At 32.3% G+C, this 15,346-nt stretch overlaps 1 protein-coding gene across 10 annotated transcripts in view; it reads left to right on the top strand.

Moving 5' to 3' along the window:
• Window positions 1-15,346, top strand: part of NBEA (neurobeachin) — a 679,748-nt gene that overhangs the window by 265,080 nt on the left and 399,322 nt on the right. For all 10 annotated transcript variants that reach the window (XM_046664612.1, XM_046664614.1, XM_046664615.1 and 7 more), the window contains 2 exons: window positions 6,574-6,728; window positions 8,970-9,096. In XM_046664612.1, coding sequence (XP_046520568.1) covers window positions 6,574-6,728; window positions 8,970-9,096 — 282 coding nt within the window. The remainder of the gene's footprint in view (window positions 1-6,573; window positions 6,729-8,969; window positions 9,097-15,346) is intronic.

Here is a 15,346-nt window from a genome sequence, read left to right as displayed (position 1 = left end):
TAAAAAATTGTAATTACTGCTGAGACCTTTAATTTCTGTTCTTATAGTTTTGAATTTTTTTAAAAAAGTGTTTTGATTATATCACTTAAAGGATGAACAAGTAGATGTAGGCTGAATTGATAAAAAATCTGCCATCTCTACATTTCAAAGTTTCTATGATTTGTAGTCACTGGAATCCCAAGCTTTTATTATGCTCCAAGTGGCCTGGGTATAGTATTTTAAGGCCAATTGCCAGAAGATGCACTTTTGACCAAGCATGGTTGTATCCTAATTTCCCCAGTGTTGTTGCCTTTGTCTCTCCTGGCATTTACACAGACAGTTCAGTGAGCTGAAAAAGTCTCTCTCTCTAAAGGGCAGATTAATGAAATACTCGATTATTTATTCTACATCTTTTTTTCTATTGGTATTCTAAATATTTTACAAAATAGAGACTCAAACATGAAAACCTCATAAATAACGTGATTTCTGATGAGCTGCAGTTAATTTTAATGTCACCCTAAAATCAGTAACAAACTGTTTTTTCTTCAAAGTTCCAGTTTTTTTCTTTCAAGATAAATGTTTAACATCTATAAGCCTTTTTAGGAAAAGACTAATAATCTGGAAATTAGGAGAACTGGCTATTAGTAACGAATCTCTTTGTAATTAGTGTGTGACCTTTATCTATTTTCTTTGGCTTTCTGGGACTCAGTTTCCCAACATATAGAATAATGCATTATTTCTAAAAAGTCGCATAAAGTTCCAAAATCCTATGATAAATGAAATGGCCTTGTAGTTAGTCTCAAATAAGTAGCAGATGGCTATTTTTGAACTTGCTTAAAAGACCTGAATCCTAGAAAAGATACAATATGTCCATTTCCAAAGCTCTCACCTCACTTTAGGCCACTGGTATCTCAAGTGGATTTCTTCTATTACCCCCTAACCGGCCTCGTTATTTCCAGGTGTACCCTGCCTACCAATGTATCTTCCACATTTATGCCAGAGACGTTTTTCTTAAATACAAAGCTGATGCAAATCCTCAAATGATTTCTTGTTATTACACAGTAAAGGATAAACTTAGTTTGGAATAGAAAGTCCTCACCTTTTACCAGTCTTAAGCATCTATGCACTTCCTTCAACCTACTGTGTTTTCTCATGTCTCTGTGCCTCACTCAGTTTTTACTATTGAACTAACTTTTCTCCTCCTGGTTAATTCCTATTGATCCTTTTAGACTCAGCTCACTCTTCCCTGATAATGCACATCCTTTGTGTCCCTGAAATGGCCTGTGCATTACTCTGATCAGAGCAATTATTGAAAGGATTTGCACAGTTGATTTGTTTGTCTCTTATATTTTGGTCAAGTATCTCAAAGGTGTGGGCTTGTCTTCCTTGTCTTTATATCCCCCAAAATTGTCAGTGTAGTTGTATTCCCTTAACCTGTCAGTGCTCAGTGTTACAGAAAAGAGAGAGGGAGCAGAAAGAAGAAAGGGATTCTTATAGGGTGCCACAAATAATTATAAAACTCACTTGCCTTAATGAGTCACTATTTAAAAGACTTTTCTTATCTTCAGTATCTCACTTTATACTTAGGACAAATCTTGAGGTATACAGATAAAGTAGTATCCTTTCCACAAAATTCACAGAACTGGTTAATGGGGACCCCCAAGACTCTGCCCCTGGACCACTTTTCCTATCCATTTGCACTCACTTCTTTGGTGATTTCATCCACTTTCGTGGCATTAAATAGCATGTAGGCTGATGACTCCCAAATTTACGTCTCAGGCCAAATCTCTCCCCTAAACTAGAAACTCTTCTATGCAGTTGCTTACTGAATATTCCTGCTTGGGTGCTTAATAACTTAACAGGTATATAAAAACTTGCTGCAACCATAGTCGTCCCTATGTTAGTTAATGGCAGCTCTGGCCTTCCAGTTACTTGTGGCAAAATCTTTGCATCGTCTTTGACCTTTTCTTTCACACCCACATCCAGTCTTCTGCAAACCCTTTTTGCTTTGCCTTCTCAATATAGTAAAAATCTGACCCACTTTTCACCGGTTTCACTTTGCTATTCTGATCCAAACTACCATCATTTCTTGCTCGGATTATTGTAGTATTCACCTAATCAGTCTCCCCCTGCTTGCCTTTTCCCCCTTAACATAGCAGCCAGAGTGATCCTGTTATAACCTAAGATCGTATTCCTCCCTTATTCTTAAGCTTTTAATAGCTTCTGGTCCCACTCTATGAAAAAGCCAACTTCTTTACAATGGACTCCAAGGACCTATGATCTTAGTCTCTATTACTTTTCTTATCTCATCTCTTTTAACTCTAAATGTCCATCAGTCTTCTGGAATCTCACTAGCCTTCTTCTTCTCTCTGCCTGTGGCACTCTTCCCTAGATATCCTCATGTCTTGTTCCTTGACACCCTTCAGTGTTTCCTCAAATACCACCTTTGGTAAGACTTCTTTTAGCCACCCCACCAATACTACTTATCCTTGTCCCTGCTTTATTTTTCTCATAGCACTTACCACCTGATATACTTACTATATTTGCTCATTGATGTTATTCTATTTTCTGTCTCTCCCTATTGAAATGTAAGTTCTGTGAGGGCAGAGATTTTGTCTGTTCTATACATTTCTATATCTCAAAACTTAGAACAATCCCTCACACATCATAGTACTCAATAAATATTTGTTAAATGAATGAATGAATCTGAGATCATATCCCAAATCTCTGGCTTTGAGATAGGATAAATTCAATGATGAAAGAATTTTCACTTTACTGTATTATATATCACTCAGTGTATTACAAAACATATAATTAATCACTCAAGGAAACATTTTGTTGAAGCATATTAGATTCAGTAATTTCCTGGCTTGCACTCTTTTGATGATAGCCTTTACAACCTTGGAGTATGTGTAGATTATATGTAGTGTAAAGGAATTACCCACTTCATTATAGTTTTCAGTCTTAAAGGTGTGGAAAGGAAGTGTGAAATTTGGAAAACATGGAAAAAATATTCTTAAGACAGAAAAATGCAGTTGGTAAAGTGTGTGTAGAGTAGAGGATTCTAAGTCTCCATCAGTATGAATAGCAGATCTATAAGAAAAGCAGTATATGTTAATAGTTTAGATTGATGGCTATATTTTTGAAATCCAGATAAAAATTATATGCTAACTCTATAAAAATGTATGTGCTCCAAAAAATTATGTATATTTTAGGATATTTATGCACCCTAAATGGGTACCCACAATGGGTACATAGACTCTTAAATAAGCCTTTTGGCATAGCTGGAATAGGTAACCAAGTAGGAAATGTTGAGTAACAATCTAATAGAAGATTTTGTAAGAGTTAAAAATTTTTACTTTCAGATAAAAGTAGTTGTAAATACATAATAACATTACAAAAGATAACTAATGTGTTATCAACACATGATATATGTAAGCTTTCAAATTATTTGTAAAATAGATTGCTTAGCACAGAGATGGTTTGAGATGTTAGGGAATGGGTAGTATTAGTGAAGAAATGATATTAAGGACACAAATGTACAGTCCTCTGATTCTACATAAACAATTTGGCCATGTTAACCAAAAAGGAAATAGTTACAAATGCGTAAAGTTGTAGATTCAAAAAGAATCTGAGAAATCAGCAAAATCCAGCTTTTCACTTTTCTGCACAACCCTTGTGACATGGTTATTGTAGCCATTTGGACACATCAGTGGTTGGAAACTAGAGCTCGTTAAATGTTTTCACCCTCCTGTCTGTCTTAATTTGGTATTTGGAGATACATGGACGTTTCAACTTGTTTTCTTATCATATGCCATCATATTTTTAAAAATCGGTATAGTTTTCTCTCACTTTTTTACTATAATTTTCTAGTCTTTCAGCCTTTCCTCACACAACTTGTTTCCCAGACCCACTGTCATGGTAGCTCTTATGGACATGATTCTGTGTGTCGTGATTCTTGAAATCTGGTACCTTCAACTGCATGTAAGATTTTGTTTATGAGGTCTGACAATTGCAAAGTGTATCAGGATTATTGCTTCTTTCAGTCTGGGTGCTGGTGCTGATGTAGACCTTGACTGCATGAGCACTTTTGGGAGCCATAGAAATACTAATAATAGCAAAAATGTATTGACCACTTAAAAGATTCCAGGTAGAGTGCTAAGCACTTTATTACATTATATCCTTTCATCTTTATAGCAATTACATGAGGTACAAAACTATTATGAACTTCATGTTAAAGGTGAGGAGAATAGAGCTTACAAAGATTATTTGCCTAATACCACAAAGCTAGTAATTCTTGGAGGTAGAATTCTAACTCAGGTTTGTCTGACATTGAAAGCTGGGCTTTTAGCCCCTGTATTACTATATTTATGTACCATCTTGTACTATCAGACTACTGAGTTTGCTTCCATGAAGTGTCTGGAGGCTTTCACATCAATTGCTATTGAATCAGATACTTTCAGTTTTTTAGTAGGTATTTAAATTTTTTGGCATTTATTTACAAGCCATCATTACAGGTTGTTGAGATTTAAATTTTTTTCTCTCGTTTCAATAACTAATTTTCATAATATATTTGCCCTTGAAAGATGCGTGTACTAGTCTGTTACAGAGGTTTTACCCAAAGTTGGCAATGCTCAGGAATCTTTGGTATTTGTTTTTCTACCATCTACCAATGCATCTCACAGCACCATCAATAAGCCAGTATTTCTTTATTTCATCCATCAGGATTTTAATGAGAGATGCAGGAAAAAAAAGTGTTATAGTTTCACTACTGACTTATTTTCAAATTAAGAATAAATAACTTTTTCTTGCTAGAGAGCCAGTGAAATAGTCCATCTCAACTTTAGTTTAGAAATTTAGAGAAGAGTTTTGGTGGTAACACCAAAATATTACTTTGTTCTTTTTTCCCTATTGATCTTGGTGTATATCATTATAACTAGAGACCTTTTACCTTATAGACAGAGAATTATTTCACTTTAGACAGTGATAACAATTACTAACATTTATAAGACATCTCATATTTGACAACGTCCTTTTAAATAGTCTCATTCAGTCTCTCTATTTATATATGAAGTAAGTGGCACAGTGAGAAACTAAAATGTAAGATCACACAGCTTGCGAGTGATTTAGTTCTCAAGCCTTAGTCTTCTAACTCCATTTTATATTCCTTCTATAATGTCACACTGCCTCGCAATGAAATAAATGGAGACATTAGATGAGGAATGGCCACTGAAGGGATTGAAAACATAATATATGTTTTAATAAGATAGTTGAGAGTTCAAGGTTGAGTCCAATGAATTTGACTGCATCCATAAAGCGAAAAGAAGAAAGTAGCCAGAAAGAGATCATGAAGAAAATTATTTTGGTACAAATAAAATTATTTACTATTATATTACCTTTGGTCACAAAAAACGTAAGTACTCCAAAAATTGAGTAATAATTCTTACAAATTTAGATTTTTGACATTGACAGTCATTGAATACATTAACAAAATATTTCTTTCAAAAAGTGTTGGTATTAAGGAAGTTTAAGTCATAGACCTATTTGAGAATAAGCCATTGATATAGTTTCCTTTAAGTAGAGCTTTTTAATGCAAAAATGACAAAAGATAGATACACTTAAAAGCCCTAGTTTAGATTGGATATTTTTGTACTGTCAGTTACCAGTTTTCAGGCGTTACATTTGAGCTTGAAATATCTCATACGTTACTTTCTAGATAAATGAGTTCAATGATGGTTGAGTAACACTTGGAAGTATTTGTTAAATGAAGTTGCAGTGCTGTAAACTTTGAGAAGAATGAAGTTTCACTGCAAGGAAATAAAGATATTTATTATGTTAGAGAAATAGTTTCTTTATCTCTTACATTGACTAATATTCACATCCGTTTTTTGTTTAAGGTTAACACAATGTCATGAGCAGAATTTTTTTATGATATTCAGTTAAATATGCTAAAGCAAATGGGAAAATATTCAACTCGTATGTTCAGAAAGTCGAAGCTTAATAGCGAAATAGATGTTTAACCAAATGTCTAGTGTATCATCTTTCATTATAATAACATTCCTGTTATGGAAAAAACCCCAATTTTGTTCAGATAAATGAACTTTACTATGCCATTAGATTTTATTCAGTATTCCTTGGTTTAATTTTTAGCTTTGCTATAAAGAAGTTTGAGAATTTGACTTTCAAATGTTTTTATGACTATTTTACATATGGATAATGTAAAATAGATAAGGCAGACATTTTATGTATATTTTGCCAAAAACATATGCATATACAAAGTATTCTGACTTGAGCACATATTTTTCCAGTTTTCCCAGATTCTTGATTATAGCCCACATGCTATCTTAAGAAAGGTTTGCAAACTGTAGATTCTACTTAAACGTTTGCCAAATCTATTATGGTAGTCAGCATACCTTACAATGTATCCTTAATGTCCATATCCTCTTCACTGATGCAGTTGGGCACAGAAGTTTAAAAGAAAACGGACAAAGAAAGAAAGAAAATTTGTTGTTGACTATATCTATCTGCCATAACAAGATTAGAATTCATCTTAAAGCTTGTATTTGTTATTTTCCATCATTTCTTTCTTTGCAGGAGTGTTGTGGTGCCTGTTAAGAAGCCGCCTCCAGGTAGTTTAGCTGTAACCACTGTGGGAGCCACTGCTGCTGGAAGTGGGCTGCCAACAGGCAGTACCTCTAATATATTTGCTGCTACTGGAGCTACACCAAAAAGTATGATTAATACAACAGGTATTGTCCTTATATATTTTTGTGATACCTCATCTTTTTCTTTCTGTTTTCTATATCTTCATTTTTCTGCTTATTTGATCTAAAAATTAAAATACCCTAATCATTTAAGATTATCATAATCCTTAAGCAGGTTCTACTTTATGTTACTGCATTTCAGAATTTGTCTGTAGTTCTAGGATGTATTTTTTAGTGGTCATTTTAGAGGACACTATTGGTTTTTGTTTTGAGTCTTCTCAAAACACAGTTCATTTCTCAGAGTGAAATCAAATTGGTAAAAGGTTTTTGGGGAGCAAAACCAAAAGATAATTTGAATACTGATGTTTGATATTTAAATTGTATCAAGAATGTAAAAGTGTACTAAATGTGTTATTGACAGCAAAGAGATGTCATGACATTTACTGGTTGAATTCTAATGTATATTTTTTGCTAAATCCTCTAAGGGAAGGCAGAGCTCCCCTAAGAACCTTGATGGCATACAAGAGCCTCATCTTGATTAAAAAAAATTGCATGTGAACAAGAACCATTGTTTGACATTGAATTAATTTATATACTTAGCTTACGATTGTATCCAACTCATTGTCCAACATTTTCCTAATGGTCTAGGAACAGAAAATTCCAAATCACTACAAATTTTAAAAGCCTGCCTAAAATAACTTTTTTTTTGTAAATTTCCAGAAATGTTCCTGTTGATTATTAGCTAAATAAATCCTTACCCAAATCTTTGTGATTCCATTTTAGGTATTTATACAACGCAAGATGATCCCTGACTTTTCTTCCCTGACTATAGTAGCCTTCTCTTCTCCAAACTGTATAGCCTTGAACTTTTCCATCTATTGTTGTTCCTTAGATTCTTCCCATTTTTATTAATTTCATAGCTCTTCTTTGTGCTTTCTGTATCTTGTTTATCATACCACCTGAGTCTGACATATCATGAACCACACATTTATGGGGTTGTAGTAAGTAGAATCTACTCTATCAAGCATATTTATATTAGCAAATAAACATCATTAATGACAGTCGTGTTAAAGAACATAACATGTTTGATTTATTTATATTATAAATATTTATATCTGGTTTTTCTGAAGACTTTATTTAAAGTTTTCTAGCCAGTTTACAGTCTTACTCTTTATACTCAGTCTGTTTTCCAGAAATAGGAATAAAAATGTTCTTCTTTTACCAAAATATATACCAAAAAAAAATGTTAAGGTTTTAAAAATATGCCAATGTAGTAGATCTATGATTGATTTTTATTGAGTAAGAACTTGTTTTTAAGACATAGTTCAATGAAAACTAAATCACCTTTTTTAATCTTTATATGAAACAAGTTATGATATTTTCTTCTAATATCTATTTTATGAATTATTAATAGATATAGGAAGTGGTGGTAGCAAGAGGTCCAGTGATAATACAAAGTACATAATATTACAATGAAAAATAATATGTAAGTAATAAATATCCTCCTTAGAGATATAGAGATACACACACACACACACACACACACATATTTTATGGGTCAATATCTAAACTGGGCCCATTGTCTAGTTCAGATTTTGGGGCACAGATGCTGTATAAGTGTTGTAGTGGAACTCGCAGTAAGCAATTCAGTTTTGTGGGAATTAGTGTAAGATAAGATATTATTTAGGAACACTAGATGTCCCTCAAGTCCACAGCTATTTAATATGCTTGCATGTTACATTATAGAAAAATCTATTCTAAAATGGCATCTTCATATTGTTGAGGAGAACTCATTATTTTAAAATCAGGTACAGTTATACTCATTATAGCCCTTCTTAAGCAATCATTTTATCAAAATAAGCATTTGATGCTGCAGTGCTGCAAATTATGTTCAGACAGTTCATTGTAAATTATATTTTAGATGAAAACTAAAAATATTACAACATAGGACTAAAAACAGATAAAATTTTCACATCTAAATTTGCATTATTTTATCAGCCTCATTTTATCTAAAATTATTTCCATTTGTTGATGTCTCTTATTTATACCCCATTTGTAATATGTAGTTTTGATAAATTAATATAAGTAAATCAACTGGATTTTAATGCAACAGTATTATTTATCATTATAAAGAGTTATTAGTGTACTAATGGCCAAATGATTATTGATTTCTGTTTTGAAATTCAGATGATTAATTCTTTCAAAATCAGGTAGTAATTATGTAATGAAAATTATTTTGTTAAACAAATTTATATTTAAGGCTAAAAATTATTATTTTGGGAACAGGTGCCGTGGATTCAGGGTCCTCCTCCTCTTCCTCCTCTTCTAGTTTTGTGAATGGTGCTACCAGCAAAAACCTTCCAGCTGTACAAACTGTTGCTCCAATGCCAGAAGATTCGGCTGAAAACATGAGGTATATATAACCATTTGGGTTTTACTCATTTTACTCACTAAACCCCCTCAAACATAGTAAAACACTACACAATAAATACAAAGGTATAGTTAAGAATTCTTAAGAATGGTTGAGTACATATTTTGGGATTACATTTTATAATTGCATTGTTTTGATATTTTTAGCTAGTTATTTATTACATGAAAATTAGTTATTATATTTGAGTCTAAACTGAGAGATCTTGAATGATTTTCAAACATTGACTCTGCCAAATTTGTAATCTGTTGTCATATAGCACATTACTATTTCCAATAAAATAAAAACACCCACAAATGGTAACATGATAAATTGGGTATCTTCGGGGTGGTAATGAAAAGTTTAAAATACAGACTTTCAAAATAAACCTGCTAAGTTATATATAATGTATATAATTGGAACTTGAATAGAAGATAACTTGAATTATCTTTTCTATCGTAATTTAGATAAAAATGACTTGTAGTAGCATATCAAAGAACGTTCCTAGAAGAGACTGGCCGCTGGCCCATATTCTTGGAGTTAAATTTGCACATACACAAACACACCACACACACATGCATGTACATGTATGTATTCACATCTCTAATTGAAGTATCACACAAATAAAAGGTGTAAAAGCTCAGCAAAAGAATGAACATAGTCGTTACCATCACCCAAGTCAAGAAATAGAATGTTACAAGTACCCCAGAAGCCCCCAACCTGTGCTCCTTTTCCTATCACTATTCTTGCTCCTCTTCAGATTCACTGCCCTGATTTTTAATACTAGATTAGTTTTGGTTTTTTGAATTTTATATAAATGGAATTGCACAAGTATGTATTATTTTGTCTGGCTTCTTTTGTTCAACATAATGTTTATGAGCTTCATCCATGTTGCATTAGCAATGGTTTGTTTATTTTTATTTCATTTTTATTCCTCTATGAGTGTTTACTGCAATTTATAATCTATTTTACTGATGATGGGCATTTGGAATTTTCCAATTTGGGGCTATTGCAAATAATCCTGCTTTCTATGTAATAATGCTGCTGGTATGTTACTCTTGGGTGTACTACACATTTATATTCATGTTTGTTGGATAAATAACTTGGAATGGAATTGCTGGTTCATGGTATTTCTGCATGTTCAATCTTACTAGATAAAGCTAAATGGTTTTCTAAAGTGGTTACGCAAGTTTACTAACTCATCAGCCACGTATGAGTTCCTATTTCTTCATATCTTTAACAATACTTAGTATTATCACTCTTACATTTTAGCCATTTTGGTGGAAGTAGAGTGGTATTCCGCTGTATTTTTATTTTGCATTTTCCTGATGACTAACGAGATTGAGCACTTTCTTATATCTTTATTGGTCTTTTGGTTTTCCTCTTTTATGATTTGCCTGTTGAAAACTCTTGCCCATTTTAAAAAATTGAGTTGTCTCTCTTCTACTTATCAATTTGTAAAGGTTTTTATGCATTTGGAAAATTATCCCTTTGATGATTATACGTCATACATATATTTTCTCCGTTCTGCGGCTTTTTCCATCTATATGATCGGTTTTAATCAACAGAAGTTGTAAATTTTAATGAAACTCAATTTATCAAGTTTTTGTTTGTTAGTGCTGTTTGTTTTGTAGATGAAATCTTTGCCTACATTTTTCCTTATCTCCTACATTTTCTTACCTTATCTTCTGTCTGCTTTATTCTTTGCTTTTTATGTTTAGATGTATAGTTCATCTGGAATTGAGTTTTTTGAATTCAATGAAGGTAGAAGTAATATGGATGTCAGGATGATCTAGCACCATTTATTTGAAAAACTCTTCTTTCCCCCATGCTCTGCCACTTCTGTTCACAAATCAAGTGTCCCTGTATACTGGATTCTGATTTGGCTCTCAGTTCTGTCCTAATACTCTGTTTGTCTATCCTTGTGCCTCACTAGCTTTAGGTTTAATAAAGATCAGTATCTGGTTGAGTAAGGTCTTCCACCTTGTCCTTTTTTTCAAGAAAGTTGGAGCTACTCTTGTTGTTTTGCATTTTCACTTAAATTTTAGAATCAGTTTGTCAATATCTATATTGAAAACAACATGCTGGATTTTGGCAAGGAATGGAATTTATAGATCTATTGTAACTCAAGTTATATTGCGTCTATAGATCTCTTTCAATATTGTGACTTCCAAACTATGAACATCATATATTCCTTACCTTTCTTTAGTTTTTCTTAAATTTTCCCCAGTAATGATAATTAGTTTCCTATGTAGAAGTCTTACATATTTCTTATTTGATTTATTCTTAGGATTTTGACATTTTGCATTTGTATTCTTTTCCTCTAGTTTTCAAATCAACTGTATCGAGAACATTTGTTTATATTGTTTAAACTTAATGAATTATACTCATTTTGTGTGCACATTTGAAAGAATTTTGATCAGTTTATATCCCCATATAATTACCACCGCAATCAAGATGTAGAATATGTCCATCACCCCAGATTGTTCCCTTGTGCCTCATCTGTTATTCACGCCATCCCTGCCTCAGGCAAACACTTACATATTTTTTAATATTGTAACTTAAATTTGTTCTTTCTAGGGTTTCACGTAGATGGAATCACGCAGAATATACTTTTTGGTTCTTCCTTCATTCACTTAGCTTTTGAGATTTTGAGATTCGTCCATGTCTTTTTGTCTATGAGAAGTCCATTACTTTTTATTCTTGAGTATTATTCCATTATATGGCTGTCTCACAATTTATTTATTCACTTGTTGATACACCTCTGAGTTTTTTCCAGGTTGAGGTTCTTATAAGTAAAAATTCTGTGGACATTTGAGTACCAATTTTGTCGATGTTCTTGGTAATATGTTCTTGGGTAAATAACTAAGAGTAAAATTGCTGGTTGAATAGTAAGCATATGCTTATCTTTATAAGAAGCTGCTGAGTTGTTTTGCAAAGTGGTTGTATCATTTTATATTTCTGTCAATAATGTGTAAAGGTTTCATTTGTTCCACATTCTTATTAACACTTGGTATTGTCAATCTTTTTAATTTAAGACATTGCTGGGTAATAATATCTCATTTGGTTTTATTTTCCTCATGATTAATGATGACAGGGTTTGGGTTTTTTTTATGTGTTTATGGGCCATTAAAATCTTTTGCTATTTTTAATAAATTGACTTGTTAGCATTTTTTGTATATTCTGAGTATATGTCTTTTGCCAGATATATGCATTGCAATTTTTTTTTTGCCATTCTGTGGCTTGTATTTTCATTTTGTTTAAAAGTGTTAAGAATAGGATGTTTCTAACTTTGATAAAGTCCATTATTTCAGAACATCTTTTGTTTTATGGTTCGTGTCTTTATGTCCTAAGAAATCTTTATCTATCCCAAAGTTGTGAAGATGTTCTTCTATATTTTCTTCTAAAAGTTTCATAGTTTTAGCTTTTATGATTAGGTTTGTGATCCATTTTCACTTAATTTTTGTGTGTATGGTGAGGTAAAGGTTGGAGTTTGGTTTTATTCATATGTATATTAATGTTTCAGCACCATTGAATTACCTTGCCACATTGGTTTAAAATCAATTGATCGCCTATGTGTGTATCTATTTCCGGACTTCATACTGTTCCATGATCTATATGGCTGTCCCTATGCCAATACCTCACTGTCTTCATTACTTTCTAGTAACTTCATAACTTTATAGTAAATCTTCAAATCAGGTAGTATAGGTCTGCTAACTCTGTTCTTTTTTACAATTGCTTTGACTTTTCTAGGTTATTTGCATTTTTATATAAATTTTATAATTGACTTGTCAATTTCTATGGGAAAAAAATCCTGCTGAAATTTTAATTAGGATTGTGTTGAATCTTTAATTAAATTTAAGGAGAAGCTGTCTTCATAATATTGAGTTTTCCAGTCTGTGAACATTGTCTATAACTCCATTCAGTGAGATCTTGAATTTCTCTCAGCAACTTAGTGTAGCTTTCATTGTAGAAGTCTTGTACTTATTTTTGTTTTTTTATTTTTTAATGTCTTTGATGATATTCTAAATTATTATTATTTTTTTAAGATTGGCGCCTGAGCTAACATCTTTTGCCAATCTTCTTTTTTGTTTTTTTATCCCCAACTCCCCCCAGCACATAGTTGTATGTTTTTAGTTGTGGGTCCTTCTAGTTGTGGTAAATTAAATTTTTTACTTTAAATTTCCAATTTTTGAGTTAGAAGACAAACAAAAAAGAAGAAATACTTATGTTTCCACTTATATAAAATTCTAGAAAATGCAAATTTATCTTAGCAGAGAGCAAATTGGTGATTGCTTGTATCAGTTATATCAATACAGCTGAGAAGAAAGAAGATTTTAATTGTGTGTTCATAGTGTGTAGAAAGACAATTGATCTTTGTATATTAACTTTATATACCCCAACTTTGCTCAGTCCACTTAATTTTAGTAGTTTGTTTGGACTTTTCTCAACTGACTTGATAGTTCTATCTGTAGTTTTATTATATTTTCTATGTGTAAAATGTCATTTGTAGCTTTAGTGTTACATAATCTTAAAAGGTTTGAGAATTCACCAAGGGGGCCATCTCCGCCTGGAATTTTCTTTCTGGGAAAGTCTTAAATTACAAATTCAATTTCTTTAATGGATAAGTGACTATTCAGATTTTCTCTTTTCTTTTTGCATCAGTTTTGGTTATTTGTGACTTCCAGGAATTCAGCCATTTTATCTAAGTTGTTGCATTTATTGCCATAAAGTTTTTCATCCTTTTTTTAATTCTTATTTTAAAATGTCATTAAAGAGATTTACACTATCTATAATGATGTTTCCTCTTTCATTCCTGATTTTGTTCATTTATGTCTTTTCTCATTTTATCATTATTAGAATAGCTATTAATTTTCCAATGTTATATTTTCCCCCAGAAATTAGTTATTAGATTCATTAATTTTTTTCTGTTTTCTATTACATTGAGTTCTGCTCATATTATATCCTTTTATTTATTTCAGGTTTACTTGCTTTTCTCTTTCTAGACTCTTAGGGTGGAAATTTAGATCAGGAGTCTATAAACTATGGCCCCTGGGCCAAATCTGCCATTGCCAGTTTTTGTAAATAGACTTTTATTTGAATATAGTCATGTCATTTGTTTATATATTGCCTCTGACTGCTTTCACATTACAATGACAGAGTTAAGTAGTTGCAACAGAGATAGTAGGGCCTAAAAGCTTAAAATATTTACTATCTTACCCTTTACAGAAAATGTCTGCTAACCCCTTGCTTAGATCTTTGATATTAGGTCTTTCTTCTCTTCCAATTTGAACATTTAAAACCATGACTTTTCCTCCAAGCACTATGTTAGCTGTATTTTACAAATTTAGTTATATTGTTTTAATTTTTATTCAATATTTTTCCTAAATTTCCCCATGATTTCTTCTTTGACTCATATGTGTTCCAGAAGTGCATTTGAGGTTGACTTTTTCTCGCTCGTAATGCTGTGAGATCCATCCAAGTTGTTGCATGGATTAATAGGTTGTTCCCTTTGTATTTTTGAGTAGTATTCCGTGGTATGGATGTATGACAGTTTGTTTAACCGTTCACCCACTAAAGGACATTTAGGTTTTTCCCAGTTCTGGGTTATTACAAAAAAAGCTGCAATGAACATTTGTTTTTATGTGAACATAAGTTTTCATTTCCCCGGCATTAGTGCCCAAGAGTGAGATTACTGGGTTTATATGAGCAGTACCTAATTAGTTTTATAAAAACTCCCACCAGCATTGTAAGAGTAGTCGAGTTTCTCATTTTCACCAGCATTTGGCATCATCTTTGTTTTTCAAAGCCATTCTGGAAGGTATGTGGTGGTATCTCATTGGTGGTCTTAATTTGGCTTTTCCTATTGGATGATTTTGAACATATTTTCATGTGCTTATTTGCCATCAGTATGTTCTCTGTAGTGAAATATCTGTTCATGTCTTTTGCCCACTTTGTAATTGGGTAGCTTTTTTACTTTTGAGCTTTGAGAGTTCTTGATACATTCTAGGTACAAATCCTCTTTCAGAAATGTGTTTTGCAAGTATTTTTTCCCAGACTTGTTTCATCCTTTTAACAGTCTTCGACAGAGGAAAACTTTGTATTTTTGTTGTAGTCTAACTTATCATGGTGTCATGTCTAAGAATTCTTCACCTAGCCCCAAGTCCTGAAGATTTTCTCATGTTTTCCATAAAGTTTTGTGGTTTCATAGTTTTAGTTTTAAGTCGGTGATCCATTTTGAGTTAATTTTTGTATA

The sequence above is a fragment of the Equus quagga genome, chromosome 6 (assembly GCF_021613505.1).
Source record: "Equus quagga isolate Etosha38 chromosome 6, UCLA_HA_Equagga_1.0, whole genome shotgun sequence".
In the NCBI taxonomy this organism is placed as follows: Eukaryota; Metazoa; Chordata; class Mammalia; order Perissodactyla; family Equidae; genus Equus; species Equus quagga.
This window is presented reverse-complemented; position numbering and strand designations above follow the sequence as displayed.